This window comes from Schistocerca nitens, chromosome 7 (genome assembly GCF_023898315.1).
Source record: "Schistocerca nitens isolate TAMUIC-IGC-003100 chromosome 7, iqSchNite1.1, whole genome shotgun sequence".
In the NCBI taxonomy this organism is placed as follows: Eukaryota; Metazoa; Arthropoda; class Insecta; order Orthoptera; family Acrididae; genus Schistocerca; species Schistocerca nitens.
Genome location: NC_064620.1, coordinates 425,914,739 through 425,933,215, shown reverse-complemented (window position 1 = coordinate 425,933,215; position 18,477 = coordinate 425,914,739). Strand labels below are relative to the sequence as shown.

Below are 18,477 nucleotides of genomic sequence, written 5' to 3'. Positions count from 1 at the left end.
GTCTTTCCACGTTATTGCCTCATATGGTTAATATGGCTTTGTGAATGCACAGGTTCTGAAATAAATCCAGCTGTGTAGATACTAAGTGTGGCACACATGAAGAAACTGTGTCACCCAAATACATCAAATCTGTAGTTGTGTTTAAGACATACGTGATGTAAGCAAAATTTCTATCAGATGACTCTCACAATATTAACTTTTTAAACAAATTTCCGATGATACTACTACATTTATCTTATGCTGACCATAACAGTAGAATTTGTGGAAATTTCATTTGAACAGGGGCTGTCTTGAACAAATTTTGCAAGACAAAGGTGGTTTCATGCTCACGCTTGTTATTGGTCTGACGGTTTCACCTGTCAAGCACTGTAATAACATGTCAAAACACATCATTAGAAAGGACAACAAACATTCTATTCGAACGACTTCTTCATTTTATGCCATTAATTTTTTATAGTTTATGTAAATGTCCAAGTAAACATTCAGTCCTTGATTATATGAGAAAATATATACAAAAATGATTGACTGCCTTGAACATAGATGAGTTCGAGGAGGAAATCTAAAAGGATTTAAATAAAATAGCTATGACAGTGGATTTAAAATAAGTTAAACAACTTTTATTGTGTGGTAATAAGCTGTAACAGCTATTAGTAAAAAGATTATAAACTGCTCTTGTTTGCACACATTCACTGCGACACAGCCATAACTATAATGATTTCTTGAGTGCTAAAAAATTGAAGTGCCTTTCATGTGAAAGCTAGTGTAAAGAAATAATACACTGTCCTGGTAAATAAAATCAGGGATTTTTTTTTGTGCCTTTGCATATACCGGGATAATCTATAAAATTAATGTTACATAAAAATATCAAACATATGTAACTTACTGGAAGCACATTTACAGAACTGCTTGCTCCAAAATTCAGCTGTTCACTTTTAACTATGGTTTCATGAGAAGATCAGTTTATAACTTTGGTAAACAATTGTTGTGGTACAGAAAAAGAGGCAATTGGTGACATCAGCAAGATGCCAGAGACAAGACAACCACATGTGCTGCTACAATAAATGCACTGAAGCCCTTAGGTCATGAAATTTCAAGTCTGTTGGTTTCTAGTGCAGATGCCTTGGAATACATACTCACAAAAAAAGAAAAAAGAAAAAGAAGAAAAGGAACATGACAAATTACAAGCTCATAAATACACAGATATAAATGTGTTTTCACGATACTACACTGAATTGTCTTCTTCAGTTACTGTCCACACAGAATACTCACCCATTCACACATTTCAAGCACGCGCTCACACAGACACGTACACGATGGCTCACATTTTTTTTGTCGAGTCATTTATAAATAAGACTTATTGAAGATTATCATGTTCAAAACAGTCTAATCACACAAGGGTACATGTGGCCCCACACATAAGTGCATCTCAAAGTGTTGCAAGTAGATTTGCAACTTCAAGAGCTCAGTCAATGCACCTGCCAACAGCAAGAACTTTTAACTAGTTCCGCCCAACACTTGGCACATGGCTGCAAAGTGAGGAAGAGAGGTCAAGCGACACACGACGCCCGACTGCGGGCAAAAATTCGGACACGTCGGCCAGGTGTAGACCCCCGAGGACGGGCGCCATCACTGGGCCTCACCGGGCGTACCGCTCGGTTGAGGTTGGGGGCGGAGGGGGGACGGCTCCGTTCCGTAGAGGAAGTCCGCTCTTGCGCCGCTTGCTGGCACGGCCTCGATGAATGTTGTTGGTCGTGGGAGGTGCAGTCTGTTGTTGCTGCTGTTGTTGTAGAGATGGCACTACTGTCTGGTGAACACTGGTGGGATGGTAGGTCATCTGTTGTGTTACTCGATGTTGTTGCTGTGTTGTTACTGGAAACAAAGAAAGTGTGAAAATTTTAAGAACTCAAACGAATTTCAGTTCTGAAAAATGAGATTATAATGTCAGATGAATTCAGTGAATGATGAAAATTATGTACAGACACATTTTCATCGGAGATTATGATTACATTATAGTTCCTTAAGACTAGTTGCATAAGTAGTCACAAAAAATTGTGTTTTACGTGAAAGTGTTAGGAACTTACCTGCAGACGGGGAGTAGTGTCTTGTGTGTCGGGGCCAGCCCCGTGTTGTCGTCATGCCCCTTGACAGGTGACGATATCTCCGACCGACTCCAACTATCTGTTCGAAGTCTAAACCTGTTGCATGGTTTGGAAGGTTTTCGTACTGAACACTGGTCACTTCCCGCCTCGACGAACTTCTGCTGCTTTCTGAATCCTACATGCACACCCAAAAAGATTTTAGGAAACATGAAAAAAAAATTGCTTCACAAACATTAATATACAAATTTCATATAACAACTTTTTGCTGTTCCAGCAAAAATGACGACTACAGCTTTGTGCCACAAATGCACAAAACTGAAATTAAATTGTTTTTAATTTCCACTGTCATTATAATACACCAAGAGTACTATATGATATTATTGTGTAAAAGTAGACATAATGTAATGGTCATATGTTATTAACAAGGTTTTGGATCAAAAAGAAATTTCACAAGAAAAAACAATAAAAATACAAAGAAACAAAAGGGCCAGCTAGTACTTACTTTCAGGATTTGGAATTCCATACTGCTGATAGATACAAAAGTGAATCACTAATCATAACTTCCGTAACTACTGTATTTGCACAAATAAAAGCTGCACTTTTTGCCTAAATTTTGGCTTGGAAAATAATGGTGCAGCCTATAATCAAGGTTTTCCTCTCTGTTCATAAATCTTCGATATAAAAATGATATGTACATTTACCTTGCAAGTTGAAATTAATACTATCACAAGTTAATGCACTTACTTTTGTAAATCATCAAAAACTTATGGAAAAAAGTGGAAAAACTTTTATCTTGTTCACAAATACAGCAGCTGTTCTTGAAAAAGGAAACCGCTGCATCACTGCTTTTCAGCACCCAACATCATTTACTGTAACGCTGTCTGGCACATCAAAATAGACGGATGTTGGGTCTACATTCCCTTTTTTGGGAATGTAAATAAAAATTTTTCCTTTGAAGCTGCACCAGTAATGCTTTTGTTTCTTTGTATTTTTATTGTTTTTTCTTGTGAAATCTTTTAGTAAGCTTGAGGTAGTTTTGATGCGATTTTAGTTCTATGCTGAAAAGATAGGTTATTTCATTGCACAGAGCACCGAACCTACCCATACGAAACTTCCATTTGATAAATGACTTTTACGTGCTAAGCAGCCTTCAATTTGAATAATTGCAGTTGTAGGAACTACAGAATCAATGAAGTCTTTTTCCGCACCTTGATATTTGCATTTCTGCTCTCAAAATAAACACTGACTTTTCAAACTGTTTTAAGTTAAAACTTTACCTGCAACATACCACTGACAAGCATCTTTTTTTGTTTATCTTCATGAAATCTGTCTGTGCATATCTGATAACTTGAGGTTGTTCAATTATAATGTAGGGTTGCCAACATAATTTAGTGTCTGCATCATGTACATACTAGGAGTATTTCGAAATCCAAGGTAAATTTAGTAGTGCTGCCTACATCAAGATTTACTTTCTTTTATAATTTTTTGACAAAAGTTTAGTAGTGGCCTATATTCACGCAAATACAGCATTAGTTCATTCCTACAAAAATAATTTTAGAGGGTTAAAAAGGAGTGGCCAGTCACTCGGATTCCACTAGGGGGATCCACCTGTTATGAGGTTTAGGAGAAATAAAACCATTCCTAGGGACTGAGAGCAAGAACAGAAGTGAGGAAGACATCAAATTAGCTATCCATGTTTGGTACAATCAAATGTTTTTTTATGTTTGGCGTGTTACATTTGATGGATAAAGACTGTCCTTAGTGGCTAAGTGCAGCTGATGTGAGACTCAAAAGTTGACTATGCCCTTCCATTATGGAGTCACTTTGACTGTACCACTGAGTTGAAAGTTGGTTGTACATCAGTTAACATAAATAACTGAAAATATTATTTCACTTGTGTTTCTTGTTAGAAGCAACCTACACAAAGAAAAAGAAGAACTGGGTCACTGTAGACAACATGGGAGAAAATCGGCAGTAAAAAAAAAAAAAAAAAAAAAAAAAAAAAAAAAAAAAAAAAAAAAAAAAAAAAAAAACTGGACTATGGCCTGATGTGAAACAGGGGAAGCACGTGCGATTCAGGAAATGTGAGATACCCGATCGTCACTGTATTTACCTGTGCCCTGTGTACTAAGGATTGCTTACTTTGGGACATGGACAATGGACCTAACAATGTTCGAATAACAGCAACAGTATCTAGACACCAACAAATATGAGTTACAGAGACTATAAAAGTTTTAAGAATGCACTTACAAGGGATCGCTGTCTGCCATTTATCCTTAACTACGGATGAAAGGTCTATTTTACCTCTAAGTTTCTGTTTCCCTGAAAATCACCCATCTTCGTCTTTTCCAAGTTGAAATGATAACTGTGAATGTTTCCAAATGAAGATAAAAGTATCAAAATTACAGTCAATGAACATATGGATTCAATTGTTAATGGAGATTGCACTTATGTGCATTTCTCGTGGCATAATGGTCATGACAGTGGAGTGATAATATGAAGGTGCAGTGTTGAAACCTACATGTTTCCATTTTTTTATCATTTATACTAATTCACTGGAATGAAAAAGATGGCAAAATTTGGGACAATTTTTACCAAAATTAGAAACTGAGTAACTGTGTATCACCTTTGCTACACTTGAAATGTTGTTCTTCAAGCAGCAGAAGTTGTGAAAGGTATCATGCCTTATGTCAGAAAATATTCAACCACAAAAACAATTTTTCAAGAGCTATTCTTCAAATATAGAACCAAACATTAAATCATTACTAGTTCAGAGTAAGAAACATTACAAACTCGTGCAGCTTCACTTAACAGTTATTCCTCATAACCATTTAGAAGAAATGACAACATTTTCCCAATAAATTAACAATAAAATACGTCGATTGACAGTTAACAAATAAGGTTGTTACAAGAAGTTTAGTGCCTACAAACATGCATTAAGCATCTCCAAACGGGTAGTTTCATTACATCAGCAACATGTTACTGGATCACCTACCTCTCACAAAATATGAACTGTAACATATGAAATGGACTTCTAGAAATAAATTACTCATAATTCAAAGCTTTACATAGGAGTGAACTCAGATGTCTGCATCTAGAGTGATGGGGGCGAGTGCAGTTTATAGGCTTTTAGTTTGGTCCAGTTCGTCCAATACAAAACAAAACATCATAGTGAAACAATGAAAACAGTAGCAACTGTAATTCATTGTATCTTCCTGTCGCTGGTATACTTAAGTAAAACATTGCATTACAATGCAGCATTATATATCTACAAATTTCATCCATCACATGTGCTGAATTAATATTTCATTCCATTCCCAAATGTAAAATGTCTGCACAGGATCCAATGCAATGACGATGATGTAAAATATCATTCCACAAACCTTTCTATGACATTTTTTCATGGGGTTTGCTATATTAATCAGGTTCTCGTGATGTACAGTTGATGTCTTGGATGCAAATTGTGGGACACCGTACATCATGTGGACGCCCCTTTGATTATTAACAAACAAATCAACACCAGACTAATTGCCCATAAAGCAAAAATTAGTTGGCGAGACGAGCACGAATCATGTGGTGAACTATCATGGCAACAACAGCACGGGACACAGAGCAGTAGAAGAAATTCGGAGACGTCTTTGAACAAGTGCAGCACACGACTTGCTAGTAACAAACATAACAAATAAACTTCTATAATCGAATGAAGACATTTTAGATGTAGTTACTCAGTCGTAGTTTAAGCTCCCCAACACTACATCTCCAGGTAACTGTATTACACTCCTGGTACTGATTGTGTATGGGTGACTGTAACCGAGGTAGATGTTTAGAGCAGTTTTCTTCGATCACACAGGCTGTCCTATGATCTGAACCTAGCTGCAGCAGCACAGGATCCAGCAAACACCTGCAGTATGCAGATAAGCGAATTGCCACCTGCATGTGTCACATATCTGGCACAATTATCAGTTTTTAGGTATCCTGAACCCACATGACTTAAGTGTCAGAAACATTTATTGCCAAAGGCTGAACAAGTTCACCTCAAAGATGACTATGTTGCCTCTGTATTGGGAACTGGCATTTGGTAATTAGGTCAAACAACCATTCACTGTGTTTTACTGAAATCGATATTACTCACCAAGTACACAAAACGTCAATACAAACACTACGAAAATCACTGTGCCTTGGAACATATTTGAATCAGAGATCTTTGTCTTACTGTCTTAAATTCATCTGCAACAGGATGTCAGCCAGCTAACTTTTTGTCTTATTTAGACGTGTCTTAAAAGAAACTGGCCTCAGACACAGGCATGTGACAGATAGTAGCTACTGGCATTTAGCAACTCTACAGTGTAGCTATTGATTATTTGTTAAAAATTCAAACAAGTTTCTTAGCAACTAGTCCACAAATGATTGAGCCACAGACACACTGACACTAACAGACAAGCACAAACGACAAAACCATCAATTCCAAGGGCGCGATTCAAATCCATTAGCTCTGAGAGTCTTAGTGTCTTGGCTCACATGGCTTCCACAAACTGGAGCCACACTATCTTAAGAACAGATCTAAAGTGGCCAGAATTTTTGACTATGACTTCCTCGAGCCGACAACTATTCCTCCTCAGATATCAGTATCAGAATGGCAAGCACAAATCATATTGTACACAGTCAGTCGCATTTCCTCACAGAGCATTCAGTTCCAGACAGAATCATCTCTATGAGTGAAGACAGGTTTTCAGCTGGAGATACTGGCAGGAGGTATACTGCTCCACCTGCTAATGCTAAGAGATGTCAGAGGGATTATGTTCAAAGAAGCACTATGAACAGAGTTCCTGTCTCATGCAGGAAGTGACTGAGAATGCACCTGGAGGACAGAGAGCTAGAACATAAGAGCAAAGCAGCTGCAACGAGAGACCAACTCCTTCAGCTACAATGACACAGTTTGCCGAAGACTGAGAGAAACTGCACAGCACACTCAAAGATCTACTGTGAAACAGTAACTCTGAAAGGAAAATGTTTTATACCATCTGATGTTCATGGAGCTCCATCTGAATGCAGTGTAGGAAAACTTAATTTTCACCAACATAAGGTGTTTTCCATGAGCAACGATGGTCCAAGAGTTATTTAAAGGCCGCGAGGGACAAGACATTGTGAAGAATATGCAGTGACTATAATGAGAGGTGGGTCGCTATTGGTTTCCTGCAGGAGTTGGATTTCTGTGACAGAAGCAGGAGTACTTCACAGAACTGAAGGAACTACTGATTGCAGGCAGTACGCCAATATAGTAAAGAATACTATGCTTCCTTCAGTGCAAAAAAATCAAATGTATGTACTGCCTTATTGGGTGAGACCCCACACCATCGGGGTTGTTCGCCTGCCGGGTGCAAGTTTTTTTATTTGACGCCACTTCTGTTGCTGATGAGCATGAGTTTTGTGATTGGCATGTAAGTTCTTGATTTGACGGTGGGAGATTCATGTGATGAGCAGTTTTGTATGGAGATAGAAGATGGTGTAACTAAGCGAAGGCAGCCTTGTACAGCAAATGACGAATAAAATCAGCAAGGATATTTTCCGAAAACTTCTCTATCATAAACCTTCTCCTCATAACCTTTATTCAGTACATTTTAGATCTGTAGGTGGAAACCTATGAAATTCCTGAATTACACACCGATTAATACCAGCACTTTTCTGCTTCAGCCAACAATATTTAAAATATATTAATTTTTTGTGATACAGAATGTGATTAAATACTTAGTAGAAATGAACAATTTGTTAAGCAGGTAAGACAAATTGATTTCGTCTGTAGCAGACTGACTTTGCTATGGTAATGATAAATAATAATTTCAGATGATCATCAGCCCCCCCCCCCCCCCCCCATGTGGATGGAATGTAAATTGTTTTCTTGGGCATTAATTTAATGTTGAGTTATGTAAATATCTTTTTTGTTTCAGCTAAACCCTCTGACAGAGAAATGTAGCTATTATGCTTAATGGTATATAAACAAAATAGTTTCACTTTAACCCGTATGAACCTGTATAGTGTGTTCTCATGTCTTAGACCAGTCAAAATGCTTGGAGGCTATTGTAAATGTAGCACAATGGCTTTGAGATAGGTCATGGAAACAGCCATCTGTTTCCTCGTAATATCACTCATAAGCTCTTGCTTAACAAAAAATTGTGGGTCACAAATATAACATAAGGGAATGACATAAGATATGTATACTAGCAATGCCACAGCTGAAATCACTATGCAAGTACTTGATAACTTCACCAAGAAGGCAAAAAATGCTAAAGTAATGGTCTCAGATTATATGAGAATGGAACAGATTAAACATTTAGGCATCAAGGGAAGTTCCTTCTATCTGTTAGTTAATTCAATGTTCATTCGTCCATTAATAATGGAAGAACGCCCCTTACTCATCATAGATGGCTTCTTACTTTCACAGCTTATGAATATAGTTGTAGGCATCAATGCAATCCCGGTGCAATAAGGGACTTACTGGAGGAGGCAATTATGCCACTACAGTAGAAATTCATCAGCAGACTCAGATCACCTCCCAGCACTTAAATATCACCGAAGTTTCATATCACCACAATAGTTTATTCAAGGGCCACCAGCCAACCTTGGCCTGTGAGATGACGTTAAAAACAATACCACACACATCCTACTATCAGGTCTTAGCATACACAGCTACCAATCTCCACTTAACTGACTGATTAATTCCCAGCTAAAACCCTACAATGTTGTCAAAAAACTGATCAAAGAAAAATTTTCAATACCATGTTGTAGGCAAGAAAGATACAACAGTCACAGGAAATCGAGCACATCAGAACTCGTGAAAACTTTAGCTACCTCAAGAACAAATATATGAACTATAGTGAGGCTGATAATATGGCAGGAAGGCCACCTAATTTGTTATTCTCATCCTTTATTTCATAATTTGGGGAAACACTGTCCAAAATTTCCCAATCTTTTTCATACTGCTGAATTTGTACAAATTATGAAAAAGTGAAACATGCAGCTTAGAAATCTACACCTTCAGATTACCACTCTGCTCTTCTAACCATTATGCCATGAGAGAGAGAGACATCATGATAGTCTTCTTTACAACTTTAACCCATACGTTCGTCAGTCTTTATTTTGTGGCTTTATCTTCATTCTAGAACATGCGAAGTTATCATTTCAACTTGCAAAAGAAGAAGATCAGCAATTTTTGGAAAAAACTAACTTGTTTGTAAAATTGGACTTTAATTCTTAGTTAAGGCTGAACAGTAGATAGTGAGCACTCAATAAGCACATTCTTAAAACTTTTATAGCCTCTGTGCCTTTTATTTATTGGTTCTAGATGCTATTGCTGCAATTTGATCATTATCTTGTCCATAATCTGTCCCCAAAGTAAGCAATCCTTAACATTCAGGGCTTAGGTGAATGCAGAAAGACCAATGGATATTTTGCATTTCTCAAATCAATGACACGCTTCCTCTGATGTCATTGCCCTGGCCTGATTTTTCTGCTGTTATTGCCAAAAGGTCTGATTTTTCTGCCTTTTGTCTACAGTGGCCCAATTTTTTTTGCTGTTGAGTGTACAATAAAACACTTTGTGAAATAAACAAAAGTTTAAAAAGAACATGGAATGATTTAAACAGGTTTTGATTGTTCCTGAGGGCATGGTAGCATTGAAGATGATTCTGCCTGCCTTATTTCTATTAAGAACTCTTTTAAATTAAAGTAACTTTATTTTCTGCTCTTTTATCTTCGAGTAAATTTTATATGTTTATAGTTTAATGGGACAAAAGTTTCTTGAAATTCACATGAACAGTGAAAAGATGGGAAGCTGCCAACTTACAACAACAGCCAAATATACAAGAATTTAATTCCCTTTTTTTCATCATCTTAAGTACACAAAAATTTGGAAAGTATGCCTTCCATCTCCACTTGAGACATACCGTATTTACTCGAATCTAAGGTGCACTCGAATCTAAGCCACACCTGAAAAATGGGACTCGAAATCAAGGAAAAAAAAATTTCCCGAATCTAAGGCGCACCTGAAATTTGAGACTCTAAATGCACGGGGAGAGAAAAGTTTTAGGCCGCACCTCCAAATCGAATCAAAGTTGGGCTATTGTAATATGAGACACAATTTAGGTCGAATGAATGACGATACAGCTACAGTAGTTTGGTTCGAGTTGTAAGCTTAGCAGTTAAGCTTTACCAGGTAGCCACTGCTGTGCGTCAGACGCTTCATCCATATTTATACGGATACCCTTCCTTTTTCACGTGCTTCGTCTGGTTTGAATTGGTTGCTTATTTTTCTTTGATCTGATAAGTGCCGCTCTCTTTGTTATAGGTGTTTATGTCACTCTAAGCTGAAAATGCATTATTGTACTGTGTCATGCATTGTTTGTCGCATTCTGATAATGAGTGTTTACGACCTGTCGCCGCTCGCAGCATGGCTTGCTTTTGTGTGCGCTACCGTCGCTTTAAAAAAAAATAAAAAAATAAATTTGCGAAACAATGGCAAGAGACTGGTATTTGTTGTTACTTACACTGCTGCTTTCTTTGATAATGATCAACAAGAACCAAATAATAGACTGCGTTTGATAGATGTTCTGAACAAAACTTTAGCTAAAATTTTTCTGTTTGAAAATCTTTGCAGACGCCTCTCGTGCACATTACATTATGCACAGAAATTAGAGTCAACTTAGATTTAAAAATCTAGTCAATTGCCATGCTTCATTTCTGATTGTATCACTATTAGGCATAAGAATAATACGAATATAAACATGACATGATATGTATATTCTTCCGCATTTGCTGTTGTGTTTCATAGGTTATTAGGCAGACAGGATTTAAATGAGATAGCAGCAAACACGAAAGAATACATGGCAAAATGTTTATATTTGTATTATTCTTATGGTGAAGAGAATACTGCATGCGATTCACAATTCATAAAAGTTCCTATTAACAACCATCTCTTTTCACAGGTAGGAAAAAATTCAGAACATAGAGTTGGTCATATTGACAAACATCCCAAACAGTCTTGCCAGCCGGATTTTCATAGTACATTGAAATACTGCTACATTCAAAGATGAACAATACGGAATTTGTATTTACTTCGTTGGATAATGTATGAAAATGCACTGGTCGAAACTCGCGGCGGAGAAAAAAAACTCTTCTTCCACCTTTTTTAAAAAACATTTATTTACTGACACAGAGGTTTTGGCGCCAGTATTTACCTTTGTGCATGCAAAGCATGTCTGTGTAGCGCTACATATATTCGACGGCAGAAGTTAGTTGTGGCGGCACCTACCAACATTTTTCAGAACTTCCGCTTACTTTGCACTCGATTATAAGCCGCAGGCAGTTTTTTGGATTTTTTTAAAAAAATAATAAAAAAAAGAAGTGCGGCTTAGATTCGAGTAAATACGGTACTCAGACTCCTGGGGAGATAATTAACAGACATATATAGCCAAACGTAACAGGACCTAACGCACTATGCATCTCTGAAAGTATTAAATGATGAACACTAGAACGTGTCAATCTATTTAAAATAAAAAATGTAAATGTCGTATCTCCTCTACCTGGAAGATTTTCTTCTATTATTAAAGTAATTCATGAGTCTGTCTTAAGTGCCTCAGCTTGTATACATCATCTATGGAAGAACTGGATATATGCAATTTTTTATTTTTATTTTATTGTATTCCCACTTGTACTATGTGCACAGAATATTAACACCCTACAATTTTGGCAATTGTTAGTGCTGTTTTGTTTTTATCCTTTATCACAGTCTCTGTACCTTATGATATGGTGAGATAGATTATAATAAAGCTGTTTCACTGAACATGTGCAGCAGAATATCAAAATACACAATGTCGACCATATTGCCAAATCTACCATAACACTGTTTGACAAACACATTTAACAGTGCCATATATGGTCCAATATTTGACAACCATAGAAAGTTTGACGAACTATTATTGTATACAGAGTGCTTACAAACGCTAACAGAAGTAGTTCACTTTAAAGAAGGGAGTGGACAGTTGGTTTAAATTACAAAACTACAATGTGAAATGACACACACAATGGAAATGAAAATAACAACATGGTCATCCAAACACTACTCTCGCACGAAAGTCAACTTAAACAGCTGATGTTGTAACCTTACTTATCATTTTGTGTTGTACTGCCAGCACCTTGTGCACAAGAAATGCTGTGATACACCTCATTTCAAGTGGATGCTATAGTTCAAATCTGGGTTGGAAACACAATTATGAGTTTTGTCTGTGCTGGGTTATTTACCCATCTGAAGTTTCTAAGAGTTTCTTTCTTACAATACCGAAAATGATATTGGAAACATTGGGTGGCTCTGGAAAGGAGACAAGAGCAACTGTAATAAGGACAAGCAAGAAATGGATTTCAGTGACCATTAAAACAGTTACATAAAATGCATGAGAAGAAGACCAACCATCACTTCACCAGAGACCAACTGGACACTCCACAGGAACAAATAGGTGAATACATAATTTTTTTTACAGCAGACTCAAACAATATGAATGAGCAAGTAAAACAGAAGCAAAACACTCAAAAGGAGGAAAATTAAAGACAATATCTCAACTTCAACACTAGATGAAGACAAAAGGAGCCTAATGGCAAGTGAAACCTATGTACCTGAGGAGGGTAAACATCTCAGAAGAAATACATTACAAACTTAACAATAAACAACTGGAAATTTTTTAGAGTGATCCAATCAAAATATGAATGGATAATGGTGAAATATATGTTTAATGATAATACAAATTTTTACACATGATGTTGGCATTTTCAATAAACTAAGAATAACCGCTGTCATTTTGAAAAAAATCTGGGTGCATCCAGCATGGTGCAGGAACCAACATCCTGTAATCAGGTTCCAATCACAACATCCTGTAGTCAGGTTCCAATCACTGCATCATTCTACAGACCATAGTTCAGTTCTTGCATATGGCACATGAATTAGCACTTAGCATGCGGCTGTCTTAATATTATGGTGACTGTGGGAAATTGGAATGAGTAACTAATGTAGTATTATGTCACACCAGTTACAAAGATTTTCCATGGTGTTCACCATATATTTACAGTCCCACAAACATCTGTGAGGTCAGCAGACTTTGTGACTGCTTGGTGGCAGAAATGGCATCACTGGAAAAATTTGTCATTTTTGAAACCTTCGTTACTGATTTTGCTTTACAACCATTAACTGACATTCAAGCTCTGTCTATTTCATATGGTTGTGTGTTCAAAATGTGCAGTAAACAGGAGAAATATTTTGAGCAAATGATTTGCAAAGCCTTGCGAGGCTACAGATGATAAAAATGAAGTATTTGATGACAACCGAAAATGGTAATAGCTGATGCATACATTTATTATGCTATGTTCAAAAACTGTGTTGTTATCAATGGTTTTCCTGGTTAAACCAGGAAATTAATCTGAGCATAGCAGTCCAAGGACTGTGTGTATCCGTGTTTCAAGTTTTATCACTGTAGCCACTAAATTTTGTTTGTAACATTTCTGGTTTTTTTTTTTTTTTATGTAAACTGGCTGCTAAAGAAATTTAAATAGAAAAATCATGCCTGTTTATGTATTTGAATACTATAACGCCTTTTCAACTTTTTTATGACAAAAATATTCAGTTGAAGTTTCATCTGTATATTAAAATTTAACAACACAGATGTCTAATAAAAGTACGAAGACCAACAAACCTAGAAATACAAGTTATGTAGTTTACTACTGTCGTTTGCAACTGTAACAGAAGCCTTATTTAGACCAATGACATTTGGTTTGATTTTGAAACATCTCCAGTGGTCAGGTTTATTTGTCTCCTACTTCATTCATAACATTTTTCTACACACAAAATACAATTATGTTTTTATACAGTGCTTGTCAGCTGCCATATCACTATCATGTACTCTGAGATGGCAGCTGACCTACACAATATAAAAAGTAAATGTATTTTATATACATGAAAGAGCTATGCACAAAAAGCCAGCATACATGTGTAAGAGTATTAAGAATGAAGTCTGAAGCAAAAAGATGTGACCAATAAAGATGCTTAAAATAAAGCAAGATGTGTATGATCTACACAAGACATATTACAGCTGGAAACGATGGTATTAACCTACGTAATTTCTGTAACTGTGACTGCAGTAAAGGAAAGAAGCCAACATGTAATCCTAATACTTTTTTGAAATTCCAACTACATATCTGCACACACACAAGCTGTGACTTCCCAAGACAACACAGATTTTAGCCAGTCCACAGATAATGCCCACTAACTAAAAGATGAACACTAAGTATTGATGTGTGCTGTGCACTGTTTTCTTTGTCATCATTAATACTTTTTCTCATTTGTTGTTATGTGCTATTTCTGTTCACTATGGCATACGTGAAGGATCACTGAATTTTTAGTGTGATTCTGTAAATTCACAGTAGTTACACTGATTACTGTATTATAAAACTCAACTGTCGTACAGAAAAACTAAATAAGTTTTGTACTGTTACAGCCACATTTCAGATTTCTGCTATATGAGTGCAGCAGAACTGAATTTGGTGATTGTATGTGCAATTTAAAGCTTCAGGATACATCTTCAATGGGAAAGCAAAAGCTGGCCTGCAGCGACTGAAGAAACAGCTGATCGTGTATGGCTGAGTTTCGCACATAGCCCACAGAAGTCTAAGAAACTCAGCAAGCAAAGTCCTGAACATACGATAACTAACCGCTTGGAAGATCTTAAGGAAACAATTGAAGCTGACCCCTTACTGCTTGCAACTGCTGCAAGCAAAGTAATCTGCTTTGAATTTTAAGCATGACAATTCTAATCATGACAATGCAATATCCCAACCATTCTCAAGTGTGTACGAGAATATTATAATGCTTTTTAGATAACTAACCGCCTCATTCTACAATGTGGTCTACATCAATATGTTTTTAGCTTTGCTAGGCGTATACGATTAAGTCGCACAAAAAACTTCCAATTTGCTTTACATTTAGCTTGTCACTATTTGGCTCGAGACTCAAATAACTTGGGTAGCTGGAATTTGGTAAATGTTTGATATCAAATTCAGAATGTTTCAGACTGGTCTTACCCAAGAGCGACATTATTTTGAATATCTGCTGTGATAAAGGTAATCTCAGTTTGTCACACTGTGTCTTAGTACACAACTGCATGTGTGCACTTCCATCACTTGTGGAACACATTTTATATCAACAATATATTTACAGTATCAACGAGAAATTAAGAAAGAGAGAACAGTATTTAGAGAAGGCGGTACAACATGCCAGCTTACCAAGTAAGCACCACTAAATGCATATTCAGTGACAATATTATTTTCTGGTCTATCTCTGTAATATGGAAAGGAGAGTTTTGAAGAATATTTGAAAAGAAACAGTGGGTTCACCATACCTTTCAAGCTCTTACAAGAACCAGGTTTTTCTTGAGCTACTTGTTAATATCTGCTTGCAATTGCTACAGTTTGTATGTCTGCTTCTATGATCAGTTGATATACATTTAAAACGTGGCTATAAGTTCGGAACAAAAAGTTTCCTTTTCTAAATGTTACGAGCACTAGCAATAATTTCTTGGTAGTTTCAAGATGCAGAAGTGTGGAAATATTTTTCTGATCATGAACCAGAACATGAAATTAATATTAATTTCAGGTTTTAACTCAAGCTTCAAAGAAGTTCTGCAACTACATATTTCTGAATAATGTACACTTGATAGCTCCAGCTCACAACACAAGGGGCTGGAGGGAAAAGGTGCTATCCCTCAATTTAGTGAAGATTAGGCTGATCACAATATTTGTTGTGTTTTCAGCTACATCACATACATATCAGATACTATGAGATCTGTTCAAAAAATTCAGGAACTTTGTCCACAAAATTTTTCTATCCTTATCTTTTACATATTGTGCATCGTCTCCTTCAAAATACGCTCCTTCACAATTGATACACCGTTCCCAAAGCTGTTTCCACTTCTGGAAGCAACCTTGGTATGCCTCTTGCTGGATCGCACGAAGCACTGTCGGCGAATGTTCTTTTATCTCATCTATTGTTGCAAATCTTTGTCCTTTCAATGGGGTTTTCACCTTTGGACATAAAAAGTCCCCAGGTGCCAAGTCTGGAGAGTATGGAGAATGAGGCAGCACAGTGATTTTGTTTTTTACTCAATAGTCATGTACTAGTAGGGATGAATGTGCGGGTGTGTTATCGTGATGAAGAGCCATGAATTGTCTTGCCACATTTCAGGCTGTTTACATATAACATTTTCTCGCACGCATCATAACACGTCCTGATAGTACTATCGACTAACAATTTGCCCCAGTGGCGCGAATTGGTGATGAACTACCTCTTCTAAGTCAAAGAAAACTACCAGCATGACTGACATTTGAACTGACACGACAAGCTTTCATTGGTCTTCAATAACCTTTCCCAACCCATTGTGGAGACTGAACCTTGGACTCAACGTCACAGCCACAGACCCACATCTCATGACCTTATGATTCTCTTAAAGGGAGAGACAGAACAGAAAAAAAAAAAAAAAAAATTTTTTTTTTACATTTTCGGATTTTTACCTCCATTATAAAATTTGCAATTTTCCAAATAAAATGATATGTGTATCTTTTATAAACTCACATGGGAAGTATTTTATTTTTTAAATATAATCTACACTGGTTGAAAAGGTTAAAATTTTTATGTGGATTATTTCAAGATTTAATAAAATCGGTAACTTTTTAGGTAGAAAGCTGTAGACTGCTGTGTTATAAAGGTTAAATTATGTGTTTGTATTGGTAGCATTGTCAAAAACAGTATCATATCTTTTCACAGTACAAACAAACTTTGTATGTCCAACTGTTAATGTTTTTCCGAGAAAAGTGATGAATATACTGGTTAATCTCTCAAAAAGTAAATTATGACACCAAAATGAAGTGTTTTTTAAGAAACATGAGTTTCATGGCAATAGATCGAATAAAGGGAAACACTGTGTTCAACATGTGGCATGTGAAGTTACAGACAATGAAATACAGGCAAACTCATCAGTATCTACATAAACACCAGATTGAAATAAAATGTTGCGATACAAAGTTTTATCAAAACGAAAGTGATGTAAATGGTAGGTTAGGTTATATTCTGATAGATTTACACATCTTAACAAGGGTGTTAGGTGAATGTGCTTGTTGTAAAATATGTAGAGGTACAGTTAGTTTTCATGAAGACAGTGAGATATCAAATGGAGTAGCCAGGAAACTTATCATTAATTGTGCCAGTTGCATATATACTCTTTCACTTTGGAATTCTGGTAAGTGTAAAGATAATTATTTTGAAGTAAATGTTCTGTGGTTTTACAGATTGAAAGCAATTGGCAAAGGACACACTGCAGCAGAAACAATGTGTGCCGTGATGAATATGCCATGCCCACCTTGTAATATCGACAAGTATGCAAGATTTATTGGAGCTGCTGTGTAATCTGTCGCATGTGAGTCAATGAAGGGCACTGCACATGAAGCTGTTGAAATAAATGACGGTATGACTGACATACCAGGAGCTTTCGATGGCACTTGGCAGAATTGCGGCTACAGTTCTAAGAATTCTGTTGCTACGGTGACTAGTGTGGATACTGGAAAGGTAACAGATTTCCAGATTTTAACCAAACATTGTTGTAAGTGTCAAACCAGGGAATGAAGAATGGCATATCTGTGACAGAAATTATGAAGGAACAAACGGTGGTATGGAGGCCTCTGCACTTAGTGAAATTTTAAGTTGATCTGAAAACGAAAGGGAAGTGTGTTACACTAAGTTCTTAGGTGATGGAGACTCAAAAGAAGTGAAGTAGCCTCCATGCCTTATGGTGAGAAGATTATCACAAAACTGGAATGTGTTGGTCATGTCCAGGAGAGGGTGGGCACCAGGCTGAGGAAGTTGAAACAAAGTTTGAGAGACAAGAAACTTTCTTATGGTAAAACCGTAAGAGGCAGGCTGAGAGACAAAATGATTGATGAACTATAGCAGTATTATGGGATGACCATTAGAAATAATACTGAGGATTTAACAAAAAAAAGCAGGTAATACACTAGACAGTCAACTGATGAAAAACCAGTACACCACCTTTGCCCTCCTGGACCTGGTTCATGGTGCAATTACCACAATGCCCAGTACTCTAACAATTCATAGAGCCATAAACATTTCAGCCCAGCAGCAGTCATGGAAAACATAAAACATATTTACAGAGACCTGGCAAATCCTGAATTACTGAAGAAGTGTCTGCATGGTCAGACACAAAACTTCAATGAGTCGTTCAATAATCTTATATGGACTCTAATACCTAAAAATATTTTGGTTGGAATGAAGACA

General features: G+C 36.7%; 1 protein-coding gene across 2 annotated transcripts in view; it reads right to left on the bottom strand.

Annotated features, from left to right (window-relative positions):
• Positions 1-606: 606 nt before the first annotated feature.
• The window catches only part of LOC126194778 (terminal nucleotidyltransferase 4B-like), a 57,193-nt gene continuing 39,322 nt past the window's right edge, over positions 607-18,477 (bottom strand). Inside the window, exons 8-9 of one of the 2 annotated variants that reach the window (XM_049933075.1) lie at positions 2,082-2,274; positions 607-1,869 (exon numbers count right to left, since the gene is read on the bottom strand). In XM_049933075.1, the coding sequence (XP_049789032.1) occupies positions 1,548-1,869; positions 2,082-2,274 (515 nt within the window). In that variant the 3' untranslated portion in view covers positions 607-1,547. The remainder of the gene's footprint in view (positions 1,870-2,081; positions 2,275-18,477) is intronic. The other variant, XM_049933076.1, reaches the window with a different exon arrangement.